At 35.8% G+C, this 20,479-nt stretch overlaps 2 protein-coding genes across 5 annotated transcripts in view; one reads left to right on the top strand and one right to left on the bottom strand.

The window, feature by feature from the left end:
• The window catches only part of LOC101898914 (cytokine receptor), a 79,924-nt gene extending 73,220 nt beyond the window's left edge, over positions 1-6,704 (top strand). For all 3 annotated transcript variants that reach the window (XM_059127206.1, XM_059127207.1, XM_059127205.1), the window contains 2 exons: positions 11-1,191; positions 2,017-6,704. In XM_059127206.1, coding sequence (XP_058983189.1) covers positions 11-1,191; positions 2,017-2,394 — 1,559 coding nt within the window. In that variant the 3' untranslated portion in view covers positions 2,395-6,704. The remainder of the gene's footprint in view (positions 1-10; positions 1,192-2,016) is intronic.
• Positions 6,705-13,325: 6,621 nt separating this feature from the next.
• On the bottom strand, positions 13,326-18,524 carry LOC101898630 (RNA-binding protein cabeza). Of its 2 annotated transcripts, XM_005191503.4 has the most exons (6): positions 18,367-18,524; positions 18,168-18,308; positions 18,034-18,109; positions 15,571-15,605; positions 14,486-14,637; positions 13,326-14,417 (listed from the first exon to the last, which is right to left on the bottom strand). In XM_005191503.4, the coding sequence occupies exons 1-6, from the start codon at positions 18,371-18,373 to the stop codon at positions 13,626-13,628; spliced, it is 1,203 nt and encodes a 400-aa protein (XP_005191560.2). In that variant the 5' UTR covers positions 18,374-18,524; the 3' UTR covers positions 13,326-13,625. The 2 variants fall into 2 exon arrangements, with proteins under 2 accessions (XP_005191560.2, XP_019895178.2); XM_020039619.2 differs by lacking the exon at positions 15,571-15,605.
• Positions 18,525-20,479: the final 1,955 nt, after the last annotated feature.

The raw sequence follows: 20,479 nt of genomic DNA on the forward strand, positions 1-20,479 counted from the left end.
TGTTTTACAGTTCCATCCAGCCCCCGAAATATCAGTATTTCGGACTACGAGCCCGTTATCCATTGGGAACAGCCCGATGTGCCATCTGGTCAACATGTATTCTATGTTGTGGCGTTGATACATCGCTATACTGAAAATGAGTCTGTTTATGAACGTGTTTCGGTCGTAAGGGGACGCAGTTGCCGGTTCCAAGTGCCAGAGTGCACGTCATCTAAAATGTCTTACGCCCTGGAAGTGCGAGCCGTCAATGTCGGCAAACAAAACGAAATTGATAGGGAAATAAAACCAATGAACAAAGACGTAATATTAGCTGGGGCCAAAATTGATCCAAGCTTTTGTAAGCCAGACAGTGAAAAGGAGAATTACAATTATGAGTTGCTGGTCGAGGGAGACACAAGGTCATACTTTGCGTCTCCCTGGATAGATGCTCGGCACTCGTATTACTGCTCGCCCGACACAAAGGCTTCGCTATATGCAGTAGCCTTTGTTATTTTAATTGCTTTTGCAACTTACCTTTGTTATTGGGTACGCAACAAATACTACAAAATGAAAAATATTAAGGTTATTTTACCAGAGGGTCTAGTGGATCAAGAGTCCAATTACAAATTGGCCGGAAGTACCCTTCCCAAAAACTGCGCTCTGGATCCAGGTGCAAAGAAAGAATTTCACTCGGATATTTCGCGTAGTAATGATTGTCTCGTTGCATTCGAGCACAAGGACAACCTCAACTTAATTTCAAATTTCCATAATCGGTCACCAAATCCCTTGTCATCGCTCTCATCGTCGAGCAGTTCAAAGGATCATCACAACGATGACAACATGGGCGAGCATCCATCCCTTGAAACCACAAACGAAGAACTAAGCTCTAATTCAAGTGCTAGTTCGCATTCCAATTTGAACTATCATAGTCATCATCAAATACCAAAACTATCAGAGATTGATAGCAAAAATACAACATTGGACGTTGCCTCAGTGGAACAACTGCAAGATGAAATGAATAGCGACGAGATCGAATATAATGACGAAGACATTGAGCCCACCTTAAACAATAGTGGTTATGTAACGCACAACACCCAGCTGTTGGCTTCTCTTCTGAATACAGCGGAAAGACCAGTTCCACCATCATTTCACACACCATTTCCAGCCATGACCACCGACGGTTACATTCAGCCGAGTGCTGCAAAACAATTGGTAAGTTTCATAGTATCATTTGTTTAACACACCACAATTCACAGAGTATTATTTATTTATTAAGGCCATGACGGTATACATATCTTAGCTCCTGGCTAAACCGGAAAACTCTAAATCGTTTGAATCAGCGTGGGTTTCCACTCTTTGGCTCATAAAAACCACTGTTTAAGAGTTGTATCAATTTCCTTTTTAAAATCGCTACAGCAGCGATTTTGGCTTTTTAAGGTACCGGTTGTAGCGATTTATACGTAACATTATTTATTGTCATCACTGTTTGACAATAAGGCTGCTTTGAAAAAATGTATATTAGTTATCAGAATTGTGATTTGACTTCTTCAAATTTCGAATCACAATTATGTATTTTAATAGCAAACTTATTTAAGAGATTGGCTTACTGGCCGACCTTATATGGGCCTTGAAATGAAATAGTATATAGGAATAAAATAAATGAGTTTGGAAATAAACTGAGAAACGTAGGTACATGTGTGGTCTAGATTTGTTCTTTATGGGAAGAATTTTTGATTAAGTCCTAGTTTATTTTATGTTAAAGCCGTTGTAAAAAAGATTAAAATATTTCCAAATAAATTAGTTTAATTCTAAAATATTTATGATTTTTTCCTCTTTCTAACGATTGATTATTTCCGTTGTTTATTTTTTTTTTTTTTTTTTGCAATTTTTCATAGTGTTTTTGGTTTAAGTCAATAGGGATTTGTGGTGTTTTTTATCAACTTATCTGTAGCGATTTTTACGCCGGAACAGTTATGATTTTCAATTTGCAAAAAATTTGGTTAAAAAACTTATTTTTTTAAAAAATTCTTTTTTCAGTTTCAACCTCAAATACATCATCCACCTCCACCAACCTCACAAAATGGTTACACATGCATAGAAGCACTTAGCAAGATGACCACTATGCCTGACAATGGAACGGTACAAAATGTGACGTCGCCCACCAACACTGCATTGCCACATTCGCAGAATTTTCCAACAAACAGTGGGCCAGCACAAACATCACCAGTCATCACAGATCTGGAGGACATAGACCTTCGTAGGAAAGACATACGCTCGCCAAATGCAGCAACTGCAGGAACAGCGGTTCTCCAACAACCAAATAATAACAACAATACCATTTACGGTTATGTAACACAACAACAATTGGCGAACTTTGGCACCAACGTTGCACTGGCGAAGGAATTAAATACTTAATTTCATTGGACACAATGTCCTACTACGGTCCAAGTCATAGGTCATGCTCCTCGCTAGGATAGGAGCAAGTAATGAATGTGCGTTTTTGCATAGGCAACAACTTATCTAACTTCTCGAATTTGAAATTCATTGTGCTAGTTACCTGTCGATTCAAGACAATTTGTTGTTATTATTAAATTGACTGTTTAAACAATTGTTGTTTCATCCTATTATCCTTAGATATAATATTTAAACAAAAATTCATATTGACTTTTTTAGGTGTTATCCCAGAATAAGAAAAGTCCTTCGACGCATGATACAATCAGTTACAAGGAATGTCTAGTAATCACCTGCTGAATACAAGGTGTACTTCTGTTGGAACACATACGTAGTTTTTGTATGTGAATGTATTGTTTCGAATAATATGGGAATTTAATTTTAATGTTTATACCCTACAACACTATGTGTTGGGGGTATTATAAGTTTGATTGGGCCAGAATTTATGTAACACCTCGAAATATTGGTTTCCCATATAGGAAAGTATATATGGATCTTCCTAGCTCGCCGAGCTGAGTCGATCTAGCTATGTATGTCCGTCCGTCCGTCTGTCCGTCTGTCCATGTTAATTTGTAATCACTCTACAGGTCGCAATTATGGTCCGATCTTCACGAAATTTAGAATGGAGGTGGGGTTAGGGTCAGAATAGAAGCCTATTTCTTTTGGAGATGATTGCTAAATGTTTAGGGGTTGAAATGGACCAAATACTGAAAAAATATCGGATTTTGCAACAGCTATACAGGTCGCAATTATAGACCAATCGAATTTCGTATGTAGCTAGAATTTAGGGCGGGGAAGAAGCCTACCAATTTCGGTGGTCATCGGATAATATTTAGCGGGTAAAATAGACCATATCTTTTGTGTTGAAAAAATTCAACACTTTTCATTAAACCGGGAATATTTTAAATCCCGGCGAAATCACGAAGCCATGACAAGGTTACTTCTGACCTTTACATTGATGTTAACATCCATCAAATCGGATATATTGCAAAATATGTGCGATATATATGTCTATCAAAGAAGATATGCTTGAAAGATCTCTTATATGTCGAGAACGGCTGAACTGATTTCGACAGTTCTCATTAATTCAGAATGGCCTCTTGGCAGGAAACATAAAACGTCTAAAAAATCTCATAAAAATATCTTTCTAAAGCTAACAAAACTAAGTAGTTAGGATATCAGGATATCATATACAGATCGCATTTATGACCCGATCCTTACGAAATTTTGCGTGGGTATAAGATGAGGGTCAGAATTGAAGCCTATTCTTTTTTGGAGATGATCGCAATATATCTAGGGGTTGAAATTGACCAAAAAACTGCAAAATTGTCAGCAGGTAGTAATTATCGCCCGATCCTCACGCACATTTGAATTGGGGTTACCGGACATTGCAAAAGCCAAGCAGTTTTGGATGGCCATCCAAAAATATTCAATGTGCGAAATAGTTTGCCAACTTTTGTAGACAAAATACGAAAATGTCCATTCCAGTGTCTTTGTAGAATTCACAAATACAGGAAAGAAGCACTTCTGACTATTTCGTTAACGCTGATTTCGTGGAAGAATATAGTCAAATGTCTGTATCTCATATAGATGCGTTTCAGTCAAAAACCAATAATAAATATTAATCTTTTGCCACTTCTGAGAGATTATAGGTCTTTGGGAAATATTGGTTCCAGATCTAAGAAGACCATTTACGTACAACATCTACCAATAAATTGGAAATGAGGAAATTCGTTTAAGTTGCAATTAATCGAAAATTAGAGAACGAAACCTGATGGTTTTCTTTTTTATTTGTCACAATATTTTGTGGAATTCTTTCGAGTATCTCGCCTATATAAACTGTATGGTTTATTATAGTGTTGTAGGGTATTCAACGGTCGGCCCCGCTCGACTGTAGCCTTTGCTTACTTGTTTTAAGATCTATTCAGTTTAAAATTCGTTTTTTTTTTTTTGGGAATACTTGTTTTAGTTTTGAAATATAACAATATTACGAACCCGTTATTATGAAAATCCCCTGATGTTCCCTTCGTTTTCGTGATTTTGCCCTAAATTAAAAAAGTGTCATATAAACAAAATAAATTGTTACTTTTGTTGTGAGGATTGTTGGGATTAGCATGACTCTGTTTTCAACCTGTCCTATCTTGTATATGCTTGTATCATGCTTCGATCCATTTGTGGCCAACATATACATATATTTTTTGATTAATAAGTAAATATTGTGTACATAACATAGAGATATATCGTATTAAGGATAGGGCACTATATTTTATATGATGTATTTATTTTTCATTGATTCTCACAAATAAATTTTCGGAGCACACATACACCCACACACACACCTTAAGCAGTCAATATCTAGTTCGATACTCATCACAACTTTGCCATTAATGTTAATTGTTAAAATATTTTACGACACAATATAATTGTACTCAATATACAAAAATTATACAAAATACATATATCTATATATACAACCATGAAAATATACACATAGGATTTATTTATAGTTAGATTTACACACACACGTACAATATTTTAAGACAATTCTTTTAAAAACTCGATATACATGGGTTAGCAGTGACATAGACCATTGGCCAAGGTCGACCTGGGGCAAGAGCAAGTGTGCCGTTTAGAGTCTGCCAGGGGACCATAAAGCCAAGCCCTTGATAGGGTAAATATCGCTGCATAACTTCAGCCTCACGAAAATATAGGCAAATTGAATGCCGCTCGTAATAATGATTTCTAAATTCAAAAAGTTCACATCTTCGAAACTATTAGCGTATATCTCGTCGGTGCAGGTGATTTATCATGACATATTTTGTGCATTTTCACCTATTCCGGATGCTTTGACATGGCATTTTCGTTTCTGCGACATATTTGAAATAAATAAGAAAAAGAGGATCTTTAAAGTCACTATATTAGTACTGATGACAGACAAATGCCTCGGTATCAAAGAAATTACAAAAAAACAAATGGCCAAATTAGTTGTTTTTTACAATTGATTGAAATAGAAACCAATTTAATTCAATGCGTTAAACTAACAACGTAAAGAAGGAAATGTGAAGGAGTCGAGATGTTTTCGATGAGAAGTTCAGTTGTTTCAATAAATATGAGAAATTATGACATCACATGGAACTACTTTCATTAAATTTAGCAGGGTCTTTTATAAGTGTTGATCAATGTCTTTTTTGTGCCACTCAACTTAAAATAATAAAGAAATAAATATTTTTTTTTAGTTACTGTGAAAGCTATTAAACAAAGTATTTATATACATATAGAAGAGCATGGGGAACAGTTGCCAAATATCTTTTGTTTTAAAAAAATATTGTTGCAGTATTTAGCATTTAAAAAATTGTTCACCCTGCAAATGTGTAGGATGGAACACAATTAGGTCAGTTTTTAAAACTACACTACTTTTACTGATGCTCACAAGGGTGGGCACTGTGAAGTCAAATTACAAGGGCTGGTATGCCGTAATATATTGATCAACCAAAATTTTTAAAGTGCGTTAAGGATTGGCTGGAATATTGATTCTGAAAATGTTCTTTTATGTTGCTCTACCTATTTTTATAGGTGTTCGTGCACAGTTTCTAGCGAAAAATTGCAACTGCAAATTCATTAGAAGAGATTCAAGGCTGAGAGATTGTTATTTTATTAAAAAAGCCAATTACAAGCTCAACGAATGAACATTTCGCTGAAGTTTTGAAAAAGAAATCGATTATTATTATTCCAATAAATACGGCAAATACATAATTTAAGATATAAAAATCTACCATTGTAAATTGCAAAAAGACTTAATATACACATGTATTTTATTTGATACAAAACAAACAATATACTCTTGTAAATAATAATATTATCCTCCAATACCGGCTGACTTTCAAAATGTGTCAAACAAAGTCTGTCTCCGACTGTACAACTAAACAACAATATCTCTAAAACCAACATTTATTTGGTGCTAAAACCGTTCATTGTTTTAAGTTCGTCAACATAAAATACAAAGCTACAAGGACTACGCGATTTATTTCTTAATAGGCGTTTTCAGATGGTATACCTTGCATTTTGTGTAATTCAACATAATGGTCCTGACATTTTGAAATCAGCCACTTACCCATAATTATTTTCCGTGTGCATATTATACGACGCTGAAAAACTTATTTATGGAAATACATACACACCTAAATACCTATTTATGTTATTGAAATTAAAGAATTTTATAAATAAAATTTTAAATTTTACAAATAAACAAAATGGAATTTTAACATACTGTATAATGTTTTTTGACTACATTTTGATTCGAAACGCAGATGTTGCCGACAAGTTTTTCTAGTGGTAAGTACAGGTGTTGTTTACTACCTCAGCGACTGCATAAGTATGAATGCTATAAAGACCCGCTTGATAGGCTTTATGATCTAGGCGTTGTTTACTACCTCAGCGACTGCATAAGTATGAATGCTATAAAGACCCGCTTGATAGGCTTTATGATCTAGGCGCTCTCTCTTATATTGCAGGACCTCCCTTTAGATCATACATGATCAATGAAGACGATTATCGGGAGATGGTCTGAGCCAAGAGAAATGACGGGTTCCCAAGACGCGTCATTTATCAGACCGGGTGACACAATGGTTAAATCTGGCGAACTGTGACACTATCTTCTTATTCGGGTGGGGGCATCGTCGTTTACCGTGCAAAATGTGAAGCAGTCAATATGCTCTGTCAACGCTGATCCCTTCTGGTCATTACCTAGGACGGAATGCCACAACTCATGGTGGGCATTGAAATCCCCTAGTACTAGGCGGCAATTGCTTTGCCTCGGCAGTTCCACACTTGACTGCTACCCACATACATTCCATGTATGAGTCACTAGAGACCAGACCATCAGCTTCCACTTCTGGTGCGATCTTTCCTCAATACGTTGTAACTATTTCAACGTTGTAAGCTACAATTTTCATTGAGCTTGGTTTCCTGCACCGCTGCGATCTTAATATTCCTCCGATTCATAAAATCCACTATCTCATCAATTTTACCTCGGAGTCCCTTGCAATTGAATTGCAAGAATGATGCACTGTCCGGAATTTGAACAGCAACATGTGGCGTTAGGTGCTGCGGTGAAGGTTGCTGTTCTGGAGACTGCGGGGGAGTCCTATACTCCGACGACGACTCAGAAGTTGACGACGAGGTCGTGGGCTCACTGGGAACTATGTTGGTACAGCACAATGCAACATCGCTCTAGTCTCGCAACCTGGTTAAACCGGAACAATTCCTAAAATGCACCCATCCTCCGCATATATTACATCGCACCGAGACTGGTCTGTGGTGGATGATGTTTTGGCAAGCCGTGCAGAACCATGGTCCGGGGTTTTCCTCAATCCTGGCACGGACCAAAAGAATCCGGAGCAAGCATTCCGGGATGTGCTGCTCCCAATAAAGAAAAATAAACAAACACGAACATGTATACATCTGAATTAGAGCCTGACTAAGGCAACGGTTTTTAAAATCAATGATTAGAAGAAACGTACACAGCCAGTTTTGCCATTGAATTGAAATACTCAACAGTTTGGATCACATGGAAAATCAGGCATTAAATTTGTTCATTTTTCGCGCTTTTAAACCCTATTAAAAATTTTCAAATAATAAACTTGTTGCATATAATATTGAATAATTCTGACAGGAAGTGGACATAGGTTTAGGTCTGTAACTCCACCATACTCATGTTAGATCCAACAAAGTATATATATTCTTTATCAGCGTAAAATTCTAGGTCAATTTAGCGATGTCCGTCTGTCTGTTGTAATCATGCTATCTTGGAACGATTTGAGCTGAAAGGCTCAACTTTTGCACACATGTGTATTTTGCCAGTAGGCAAGTTGAGTTCGTAAATGGGCCCTGTTGGTTCAAGTATTCGTGCATATAACGGTACCAACATTTTGATGATTTTAGCGACATTATTTAATTTAATTTAATTTGTGTCCCCTGCACAACAAGACAAAGACTTATAAATTACAGTACATAGTACATATCCGGCTCAATTCTGATGTATTAAAAGTTAAAAAGTTTACACCACAAAAGGTTACAAAAAGTTAAAAAAAATAAAAAAACAGTATTTTACTATAATATTACGAAGATGGAAATGCGTTGCTGATGCCCAGTAAGTGATGTGGACGAGTATGGTGTCGATATAAAGCTGTCACTCCGGGACCAGACTACGTCGTCTCAGTGGCATTGTAGTCCTTCCTCTGTTGGATCTAGCAAATTTTAATCTTTGAAATAGCGTGAAAAGTGAATAAAATGCCTGGATGTTCTTTCAAGAATATCATCCTAAGTGTTCAATCTTTCAATTTCATGGCAAATCCGGTTAATATTATTAATGCGCGCCCCGCAATCTAAGTTTCTTCCAATCATTGATTTTGAAAATATTTTGTATTTATTTTTCAAAACAACAAATACATACACAAAATTGGCAGAAGTCGGGCACACTTAGAAAAAATTGTAATCAGCTGGGAGTTCTACCTAACCTCCCATCCATTGCAGCTGAAGAACGTCGGCTGCCTAGGCAAACCAGGGTAGTTTTGGCCCAACTACGTTCAGGATGGTGCAGCCGTCTCAATTCGTATTGGACACGAATTGATGAGGATGTGCGGAACGCCTGCCCAGCGTGCGATACAGGCCCGCACAACACGCTGCACTTGTTTAATTGTCCAGCCAAACCTACCCAACTCCGTCCAGAGGATCTATGGCTACAGCCCATAAAGGTAGCAGAATTCCTAAACCTGGACATCGAGGAAGAACCGGGATAGTCAGAGAAACAACGGAACATGTAAAACTGCTACAACAACCTAACCTTTTCATTGTACCATGGATACAATCAATCTCAATGGGTCGGTTAGGTGTAACGTGTTTATTCGAGTTGCTCAAGCGAAATGAAAAAGTTGTGAGCAAACATGAATTGATCGAAGCTCTGTGTTCCCACGAGTGATTTGTTTACGAACTTACATGTAATAAACAGGCACTTTTTGACGTATTTCTAAAAATCAAAATCGTTATTTTTAATAAAGAAACACGTCAACGATATTATTTAAGTGAGAAGAGAAAGTCAACCGAATGGTTTGGCTGTTGATTTAATTCTTAGTATCCGGCTCGAAGGACCAAATGTTTAACCGAAAAGAGAAAGTCAACCGAATGGTTTAGCTGTTGATTCAATTCTCGATTCGGCTCGAAGAATCAAATGTAGGGGGCGCTTTGCTAGGGTGTTATTTAAATTCTGATTTTATTTCAAAAATATTTTTCTTAAGTGCTACAAAAACTTATCTAACTTAACCTAATCGCAGCCACACAATTATTCTTATCTATTATTAGATTTAAAAGGAAACACTACATGGCTGCGAGTCCCTACGTTCAAGTGATCTTGGCTACCACTGGCGCACCGATATCTGTGTGAGTCGGTGTACGTTATGACCTTTATTACCCTACACATTATCGTATGCGACAGCGCACAAGAACACTGAATTGTACACATGTGATGGACCACTGGGAAACTGACAATTTTGAAATATTTATTTTTATAACCTCCACCATACTATGGAGGGTATATTAATTTTGTCATTCCGTTTGTAACTCCTCGAAATACTCGTGTCACGTCTTCGTATAGCCCCCATATAACGGTACCCTCTATATTCGGTATTTTGATGATTTAAGCTACATTATAAACAGATTTTTCTTCAAGTTTCGCATTTAAATATTGTGTTAACTTATGACAAAAGTTGCCAATGCAGGTCCACGTCGTCATATAGGCATTCGGTATTTTTAATATTTTAACAGAATTTTTAACGGATTTTTTTTTTTTTGGAAATGGCCAAATTTGTACCAAATGGTGGAGGGTATTAAAATTTCGGCCCGGTTGAACTTACAGCTTTTTTACTTGTTAATGGTTAGATTTTCCCAGCGCCTCAGCCGCACTCAAAAGTATGTACAAAATATTTTGTACAGATATTTAATAAACAAAAACTGTTTAAATATATTTTATTTTACAATATTGGCCAAGACTTTCCACACAAAATTTGGACCTTTTCGTTTGCCAGTTTCTACTTGCAACGCCTTCGGTTGCACTATCACAATATTCTGCCCTAATTGGATTGAATAGTTGAGTAAATAATTACGCTAAGCGAACTCGATGGAAAGAAAACATTAACTCTTGTGATTGTTCATTCCAATTCGCGTGTTCGATCTACTCACGATGCTGAACACATCATACGCTCGCAAGCACTCATGTTTGATTGTGAGTTAAGTGATTCAAACTGATACGATACGAAAACGATAACGATGAAAACAAACGACTGCATCAACAAAAATCATGTAAGAAACCGAGTATCGTTGCAGCCCTCTGATATGCACTCGACTGTGAACCAATTGTGTAGGATGATCATTGGAATACATGAAAAAAGTAAGGGCCTAATAATGGAACTTTGACGGACTACTTTATCCACTACCAGCGGTCGGGATATTTTTGTTCTGGAATATAGTGATTGTAAACGATTGGTGAGATAAGAAAAAAATAATTTTGTTGATAAGGCAGAAAAACCAAATATTTCCGGAGTTTAAAACACAGATTTTGATGATCTACTGTATCGAAATCTTCCGAGTGGTCAAAGAGAACCAGAAAACAAACCTTGTTGTCATCAACCTCATTTCTAATTGACTCCTAGACATATATTAAAGCAGTAATACAGCTGTGGTCTGTACGGAAACAAGACTATGCGTCAGTTAGCAGAGACTCACGATGGAGATAGTCAGTAATTTGTTTATGAACAATTTTGGAGAGGTAACACAATATTGCAATGGGGCGATATTCGTGATTTGATTTGTCAACAGGAACAATCTTGACATGTTTCCATACTGTTGAAAAAGTGCTTGTGGTTATAATGTTATTGAAAAAAAGTTAGGTATGGTATTAAACTAGGAAGAAGAATCTTAAAAAATCTGGGATCTATTCCATTGGGCCAACAACGTTGGATTTAATTTTATCAAAACATTTTAGAATTTCATCACTTTTAAGAGTTTTTTCACCGAAATTGTTTCATATAACGGTACCTCCCGATATTCGGTATATTGAAACATAATTCAACGGAATTGTTGAATTAAGATCCACAGGTCCACGTCTTCGTATAGCCCCCATACGGGTTTTTTTTTTTATTTATTTATTATTTTTTGAAAACTTTCAAGTTCTTTCCAAATGGTGGAGGGTATTAAAAGTTCACCCCGCCCAAACTTAGCTGATTTTTTACTTGTTTTTTTTTTTCTTGTAATTATTACAATAAATATTGTACCTATACAGGTATTTTTTCTGAAAAATTTTCAAATTTATCGTACCTTGTATTCGCCACACCATGATCGAAACAACGCATTGAGTTTTCAAAATCATAATATGCTTTTCTTCGCCTTTAAATTGTGTATATTAAGACCAATCTAATAAGGAATTCAATGTTGCTATGAAATAGTTTTCTCAGCAGAATAAAAACAATGTCAACAAAATTGCGTGATAATATCTACGCCCTACACCACTAGGAGGAGTGGGTTACGCCTAGATGGTCCTCTTCGAAGGGTCCATGAAACCTTCATTGGTAATGGAATTGGGATTTCGGATCTGTTTAGAACAGTGTTTACTGAATTGCGAACCATCTAACAAAAAATTAAAAAATTGCTACTGACAGTGTCTACAGATGAGTGAACATTTTTTATAGTAAAGAGGATAGAGGAGCAACCTAGGGCAGATGAGACATATTTGTTAAACAGGGATCTTTTTAAAGCTTATCATATTTAATAAGGTACGAAAATTTGGTAAGCTAATCTTCGGGACATTAGAAATAAACAATAGATTACGGGATGTAACGGGAGTTAGATTACGGGATGTAATCTTTACTCGGACTAATAAGCAAGTGCAGCATGTTTGCTTGTCACATGCGAGTTTATGGCCTCCTCCTAAGATTTATGACGACATGGTGCATAGACATGTGTACAATTAGTATATATCTATATATTTATCAAATAAATTAGTGCAGAACAACCACTCATTAAGGATTGGTGTCTATGAAACTAAGGATGCCGAATTACACTCGTTTTGGCTGCTTAAAAAATAACAACTTATTTCAATGGGATTTCATTAAGGATGCAGCATTAATTTCCATATTAGTAGCATTCAGTAGCAGGAAATTTCGTACATCCAATTTTTGTCGATACTATATTTTTATATTGAACATAGCCGAAAATCTGGCCTCGCATAGACACGAAGTAGAAACGGGGAGAAAGCTTTGATAGCTTTATGAAACAGGCAAAGATACTTCCCAGCAACCGAGAGCCAGCATTTCGTTTATTGATTGCGATTGAAGGTGTTTTCAGTGGTATCTTCTGATATCTTCGCTAGCTTTTTTCGACATATTAGTTGGTAGTTGGTCCAGAAATGAGTTAGATATCGAATTCGACTTTGCGAACTCTTTTTGATTTCTGCCCCGAAATTACTGTCAATGTTACTTCTTAAGAGTGATAAATGCACGGCAATTGCAACTATACCACAAAAGTAGGTTTTCATGAACGCTTGAAATTTGTTCTGAACTGTAATGTACTTTAAAAAATTTGATTCGCTTGAACCTTGCAAATACAAGTTAAGTTCGCTTAACATGAAAATGTTCAATATCTCCGGGGTTTCCTTTTAAGGATATTAATACTTTGTGCCATAGTTCCACTAACCGCCTTTTCCTGGATAACCAACGTATCTCGGTATAGAGAATGAGAGATGAAGATGTCTTTTAAATTCATAACAAATTAATTTACACGTGACGCAAACTTCAACTCTTATATATGGAACAGAGTCCAACAAGTAATATAAAATTCATAATATCGAATTTATTTTTCTACATATTTATATTTATTCATGATCTTAATTTAAAAAATAAAAATTAAATTTTGTCACGATCATTTTTGCATCTCTCCACATACAAATTTGGTAATTTTAGGACGAATGTACTTTACAATACATACATATTAAATCAAAGACAGATATTATGGAAGTGTGTTTTTACAAAGACTGTAAAATTGGAGACAATACAAAATTATCTTAAAAGGTAAGAATTGCGTTGAATGACGACGTTATTCATCTTGTTGTAATTACTTAAAATACCGATACATTATTGTTCGGGTTCCACTTAATAGGGTCGAGATCGGTTGTTTCCAGGGCTATTTCCCCGCATGGGACCTCCACCTCCACTATTTCCGCCAAAGTCTCGTCGACCGCCTCGATCACCCCCAGGTCCGCCGCCGCGACCGCCTCCGAAGCGGTTTCCACCACCGTAACCGCCACCTCCTCCGCCACGGTTATCTCTGTTGTAACCACCGCCTCCGCCGCCGCCACCACCGTATCCACCGCCTCCACGACCACCACCAGCGTTGTTACCTCCATCGTCATCGCCTTTGGGTGTTTTACATCTATTACATTCGTTACGCCAGGCGAAATTGGTATTGTTACAGCTGCTACATCTCCAATCGCCTTCGCGGGGAGCAACATTGTTGTTGCCACCACCGCCGCCACCACCGCCAGGGCCACCCATTCTGGGGCGACCACCTCGATCTCCACCAGGACCGCGGTCGCCACCTCCACCGCCACGACCCGAGTCGTAATCGCCAGAGCCGCCACCACGATCAAAGCGACTGCCTCCACGGTCACGATCACCACCGCCGAAGCCGCCGCCACCGCCTCCACGGCCTCGACCTCCACCACCGCCACCTCCGCGGCCTCCACCACCTTTATTCCAATTATTTTGACGCTGTGCTAGTGAAACTTTAATAATGCAGCCGTTAAAATCACGACCATCAAACCAAGCAATGGCCGATTGAGCAGCGTTTATGTCATCGTAAGTAACCGTGGCTTCGCCCTTAGACACCCCAGTTTCTTTGTTACGATACAACCAAATCTTTGGTTTCATGGTACGTTTATCTTTCTGCCAATAATAAGGAAAAACAGAAATGAATACCTTTTCAAAAATGTGCATATTCCTGTTCAGTTTACCTTAATGATACCGATTGCCCCAAAGTGAGTTTCAATGTCCAACTCAGTTGCTGACGGGTCCATGCCAGACACAAAGATGGTGTCCTCTTGCGTTATCATGTCACCACCGCCGCTGCCGCCACCGGCGCCGCCTCCATATCCGCCGCTACCACCTGCAATGTTCGTAGTCATTAATATTTGTCTAGCATACAATTACACAAATATATTAAGAAATAATATGTCAATCTACACTCAATGTTACACTCAGTTCAACTGAAGAAAACTATGATACACTCAAGCAGATGCATTTATAGTTCGATGTTCATACATAGATATCCAAAATTTAACATTTTTACTCTGTACCAAATGGATAGAAAAGTTTTGCAATTTACTGACTGGAATTTACAGTTGTACCTGTGACACACTTGCTTTCAGTATATATCCTTTATTTACGATATTTCGAAAATCAAAAGAATATACTACTATACACTCTTGAAAATATGTATAACCATCAATTGATTGAATTTTATCCCATTTACAGACATTCGTATTAAAATGTTTTTTACACACATACACACACACGTTATTGTTTTTTTATTTCCTCTATGAATATATTACGCCTGCAATTTATTGACCTTTTAAACCTTTATTGACCAGTTGTAGTACTCATGTGTTACCGATTTTATTACTTGTTCATATTGTACACAGGAATTTAGAAATAGTTTGTAAATTATTTCTCTTTTGACACTTGAGAAATGTCAGTCCCCACCAACCAAATCGGTCATTTAAACAACAGTCCAGTATATCTTAAATAATATTTTGTACATATATGGATGAAATAAAAAAGCATTTGCTTAAGTTATTTTCGGTAATCGTTATTTGATTATATAAATGGACAAAATCTGTGTAACTCATTTTCAAATTGGTTCAAATGAATTTGCTGTCAGGAGACACTTTCTTATTTCACCTATATACGTATATGATAGAAAAAGATCTTAGTCGTGTTAAGTAGAAATAAAAAAAAAATAAATTGAATTACAAATTGTTATACATTACTCGTTTTTATTGCATAGCAATTTGCTTTAATGCTTGCAATTTGTTTTTACCTTTATTGTAGCTGTCCTTGTTGCCGCCTCCATTTCTAGAATAGGATTGGTAATAGTTACGCATCATTTAACAGTTTCATCATATTTCAATATTGTTGTAGAATCAAAAATATTAATTAATCGTGGATTCACAATCTGTAATTTTCAGTTTGGGTAAGTCAGACCAAAAACGTAGAACATTTTCACGAAGTAAATTACTTGCTGCACACTTCGTAGTATACAACACAATCAATAGGATTTGTACCACTTTTTTAATAACGCTGTGTCACACCAGAGAATATTGAAAATCAGTCTAAAGTTTTTTCCTGGATAATGTTGTTGATTGTAGTTTGTTGAGATGATATATATTTCATTTTATTCCCATTATTTTCATATTAAACAACCTTCGTATACACTCTTTCACTTTTTCATACCAATTCAGTTTTAAGTGGAGCGTGCGACGCATATAATATTTGACATTCCGAATTTTAGAAATCTTCAAAATACTCGTGAAATTTATTAATATTTAAGAAAATACATGTATGCATTTATTTACACCATCATTAAGACACAACTATTGCTTCTCAACTGTAAGAAAAAAACTTGCATCACCAAATTTGCAGAGCCAAGAAAATAACTATATTAATCAAACTTTTTCCCGGAATTCACAACTTTGCCTAGTATTTTTTCGTTTTTGGTAGTACTGCTACAATATTAACCCAAGTTGCATCGAAATCATTAACACATAACCCAAAATATCAACATCATTTCTTAACACATGATAGAATTTTTACAGTTGAACGTCCTTTTTTTAAGTAAAATAAGAAAAAAAAACAAACATACCAAGGAACATCAAATTGTTTCTTGTTAAATAAATTTGCTTTCCTATAATAGTTTCGTCCATGATCAAATTATATCATCCAGTTTGAGCTATATGTTTTGAACGAGAAAATACAACATCTTCGGTTGGTAAATTTAGCATAATCCCTAAATATTTACATATTTGTATAGGTTATTATATGGTTGAATACGCCGACGACATGCTATTTGAAGTTTGATTCCTTTGATGCATATTATGTATATTAATAAAATTGAAGGCTAACTTTTCCAAATTGACCCTTTAAAATAACATAAAGTGATGTTACTAACCTTTCAACCAGTTGTTCATCGAACTTTTACATTAATACAAATTTTGATTGATAATGGGTTTGATGTAAATTTCCATCACTATGCAGAGAAGCTTGGGTGGAGTAGTTTCCTCCCAGATGACCATTTAATTGGGCCATGTCATCGTGAAAAGGCAGGCAAATTGGGCTTTGATATAAAATTGTTTTTATTTTGAAAACGTAATATTTTTAATTGCCCATTTGCTCAATTTTTATAAGTTAAACCCCACATGTAAATTTAAGCGACTTAAAACATGGAATACGTAAACGCCTCTCCAATGCATGTTAGCATTGTCTACTCTGAAAAATTATCGCTAATAAAGAACTACTTTGGTTCAAATTAAAGTATATTTTGTGTTAAACTTCTTTTAGAGATTCAGAAACATATCTTTACCGTTTGCATACAAATGTGAGGAAATATTAATACCTATGTTGGCTTATTTATAAAAATTCCGTAGAGCCATTTTGCGAAAAATATTATATTACGACCACTAAATCAATTTGGTAATCGTCTGCACGGAATCGTTATATGCTCAAATGTATGAGTATAAGTAAACGAAATTTATTTTTTTTCTAAGGTTTTTTTTTTGGAGATGTGTGAATGCACCTGAAAGCAAATTCAGGTAATTACATAAAGGTTAGAGAAAAGCAACTGAAAATGCAAAAAATATAATGGAAAAATACGAAATGTGTGAGCATCAAACATCGAAACGTCAGCTACTACTTTTCTATTTCAATAGGAAGGAACAAGCTTCTTTAAAATTTGAAAATGTTCTAGAAATTTAATTGAATTATAAAGGCCCCTAAAAATTGTATTTTTGAATTTAAAATGTTATTTTTGATAATAAAGTAAACTCATTATTCAAACAATATATTAAAAATTTCTCGAATTGATGTTGCAAAATTAAGATGATCACATTCATGCTAGTTTTTGTATAGAATATTGAAACATAATTCTGTCTCGTATTTGATGTTTCTATGAACCGCAGCTTGAACAAGGAGAAAAAACCAGTTGTTTTTAAACATAACGCATGTATCGACGCTTAAAACTATTGTGTCGGTGTTCACACAACAAATTCATTTTAAAATCTGCAAAACATGTCCTCTTAATGGCAAATATGACCGTAAATTGTAAAAGAATGATTTGGACAAAATGGCTACACTCGTCGAGTTGAGAAGCAAAATAGTTTTATAAATACACAACGCAGGTAATACATTCAGGGATTTGCAATTTGTAGCCTGCCTTATTTTAGACTTTCGCCCTGGGATACATTTGTTTATCCACTCTTAATACAATAAAATTAGTTGGAATACATACCCATATCCTCCGCCGCCGCCACTGCGATCTTGCCATCCACCACCTGAATTGCCACCACGATTACCGGAATCGTAACCTAAAATTATAACTTTGTGAGTAAAATTTTTTTCAAGTAATTCAAAATCTATATTTACCTCCCGGTTTATTGTATGATGGAGGAGGTTTGCTATATGGTCCACTGCTGCCACCGCTGTCGGAGCCCATTTGATAATTCGGTGGAGGCACAGAAAAATTATTGTATCCACCACCACCTCCTCCGCCACCCTGACCATAGCCTTGATATCAAAAACAATTTAGGATAAGTTTAACAATAAATTTATTATAAAAACTTACGATCCATATTTAACTGTGTGTGTATAACTAAATCGAACGTGAGTGAAAAATACTATGTTTGGATCCACGAAAGCCAAACTTCACAAACCAAACTCCGAGCACGAATAGAAGAAACGCGATTAAAAACACCCTCCTCGTTAAAAGTTCTATTACATTTTTCAAAATGGCGACATACACATGCGGTTACCAATTATTCGTTGCGCTTCATCTAAATCAAATGCTCTCAAGCAACGCGTCAAATTGTATTGATTGGCCCAATTCACACGAGAATAATTTTTAGTCCAAACAAATTTTTTTAAAACATACCATAGAGGAACAAAGGAGTTTTAGGTTGACTTATTTCGATTTTGGCCCTAGGCTCCTTTGTTCATTTCCTTTGTTCTTCCACCTTAAGTAGAAGAAGATAGAATAATTTTGTACTCCACCACGAAATATTAATGTGTCGTTTTTAGTCACGTTAATCTTCTGGCTAGCTGATGAATAACTGCTGATTCTATATCGGAGTATGAAAACATAAGCCAATGTCTCACACTGAAGAGTGTTGGATAGTGGACCAGAAAATGTTCGCTTGTTTCAGTCTCATCATCGTCTGTAGTAATGTTTGTCCACCACAGGGTAGAAATGGCATAAAGGTGGACGAGTGATTTACTTCACCGATTCACCCGGTTTCGTACCTTTGCAAATTCATCCGCTGCTTCATTGTTAAGAATGTTGGGATGACCAGGAATCCAAAATATCTTGATAAGCGAATTCAACTTTTCTAGTGCATTCCAACTATTTAAAGTGGGAATACATAAAGCGTTTATTTGGCTGGCTTAATCAGTCATCGGCAAGCATCTTCGGAAAAGAACAAAGGAGCGTCGGGCCAAAATCGAACTCAGTCAAGAAAGCGTTTTATGTATTCTCACCTTGACCTTCGTATACGCGCGTCAAAAATTGTAACACGTTTACTAACCCCCCGGTCTGTCAGACCGATACTTTCAGAGCCTACTTGTTTAAAAAAAATATTATAACCCCATTTATTATTAGGAACGTATGTTTTGAGTAATATAAACAAAAGTTTAACAAAAAAAAATATTTATGACTAATAGTTTACATTCTTGCATGGTACAATAAGGAGGTAGAACAGATTCGTAAAACTACAGAAATACGGCAATGAGGCTATGCCAGCTTCCTGTTATACCCATTCAAAATTATAAAACAATTTGTTTTCATTTTTTATATTTTTACTCATTTTTAAAACGAGTTAATATCAAAAATATGATTCAAACTATTCAATCTTTCAACATAGACAAAAGAAAATATAGACAACGAAAAGTTAGTTTGGTCTTTTTTCCAGGTGGCTCTCATCATGTTTTGCATAGTCAACATGCTCATTTACGCGTTCAAGCCACTCGACTTCGAAAAAACATTTTATCGTTTTTTAAGAATTTCACTGGAATATTACCATATTTTTCGTTGTCATTACGTACTTTTCACATTTCTTTTATTCTGAAATAATTTTCAACTGACAAATATCCTACAGTTTTTGTTATTTTTAACGTTTTAGAATTGAGTGACTTCAATATTCCCACTCAAAACCCTGAAACGATATGAACGACATCTGCTGATTCGATTTTTTCGAAGATAAACGGTGAGAGCATTTCGTTGTCTATATTTTCATTTGTCTATGCTTTCAATTTCATGATCAAAGTGGTTAATACGAGAGTTCGAAAAGTCACTCGATTTGGTAAATGTAAACGTACCAAAGCTTTATTTGACTTGTATCAAAATGGAAAATCGGTAATTTCAAGGAAAAAACCGATTACTGAACGTAGATTCTGACATTTTTTAAAGTCGATTAATCAAAACTTGACTTACGAATCCCTAATGTCGTGCTTCTCACACTTAAATCCCAACAACAAAAATCAAAACATGTTGTCTCTCATTTAATGATTCTCACTTCAATCCCAAATATTCTCGCAGGTACGATGAGATTTCCTGGACATTTTCTTCTTTAAGAAACCATACATGTTCAATATTGGCATTGTAAAATATTTAGAATCGTCACAGGCAGCATTTTGCATTATAATATTTTGCAATTTCAATCAGAAATTTATTAATTATTTAAAAC

The sequence above is a fragment of the Musca domestica genome, unplaced genomic scaffold (assembly GCF_030504385.1).
Source record: "Musca domestica strain aabys unplaced genomic scaffold, Musca_domestica.polishedcontigs.V.1.1 43, whole genome shotgun sequence".
Lineage (NCBI taxonomy): Eukaryota > Metazoa > Arthropoda > Insecta > Diptera > Muscidae > Musca > Musca domestica.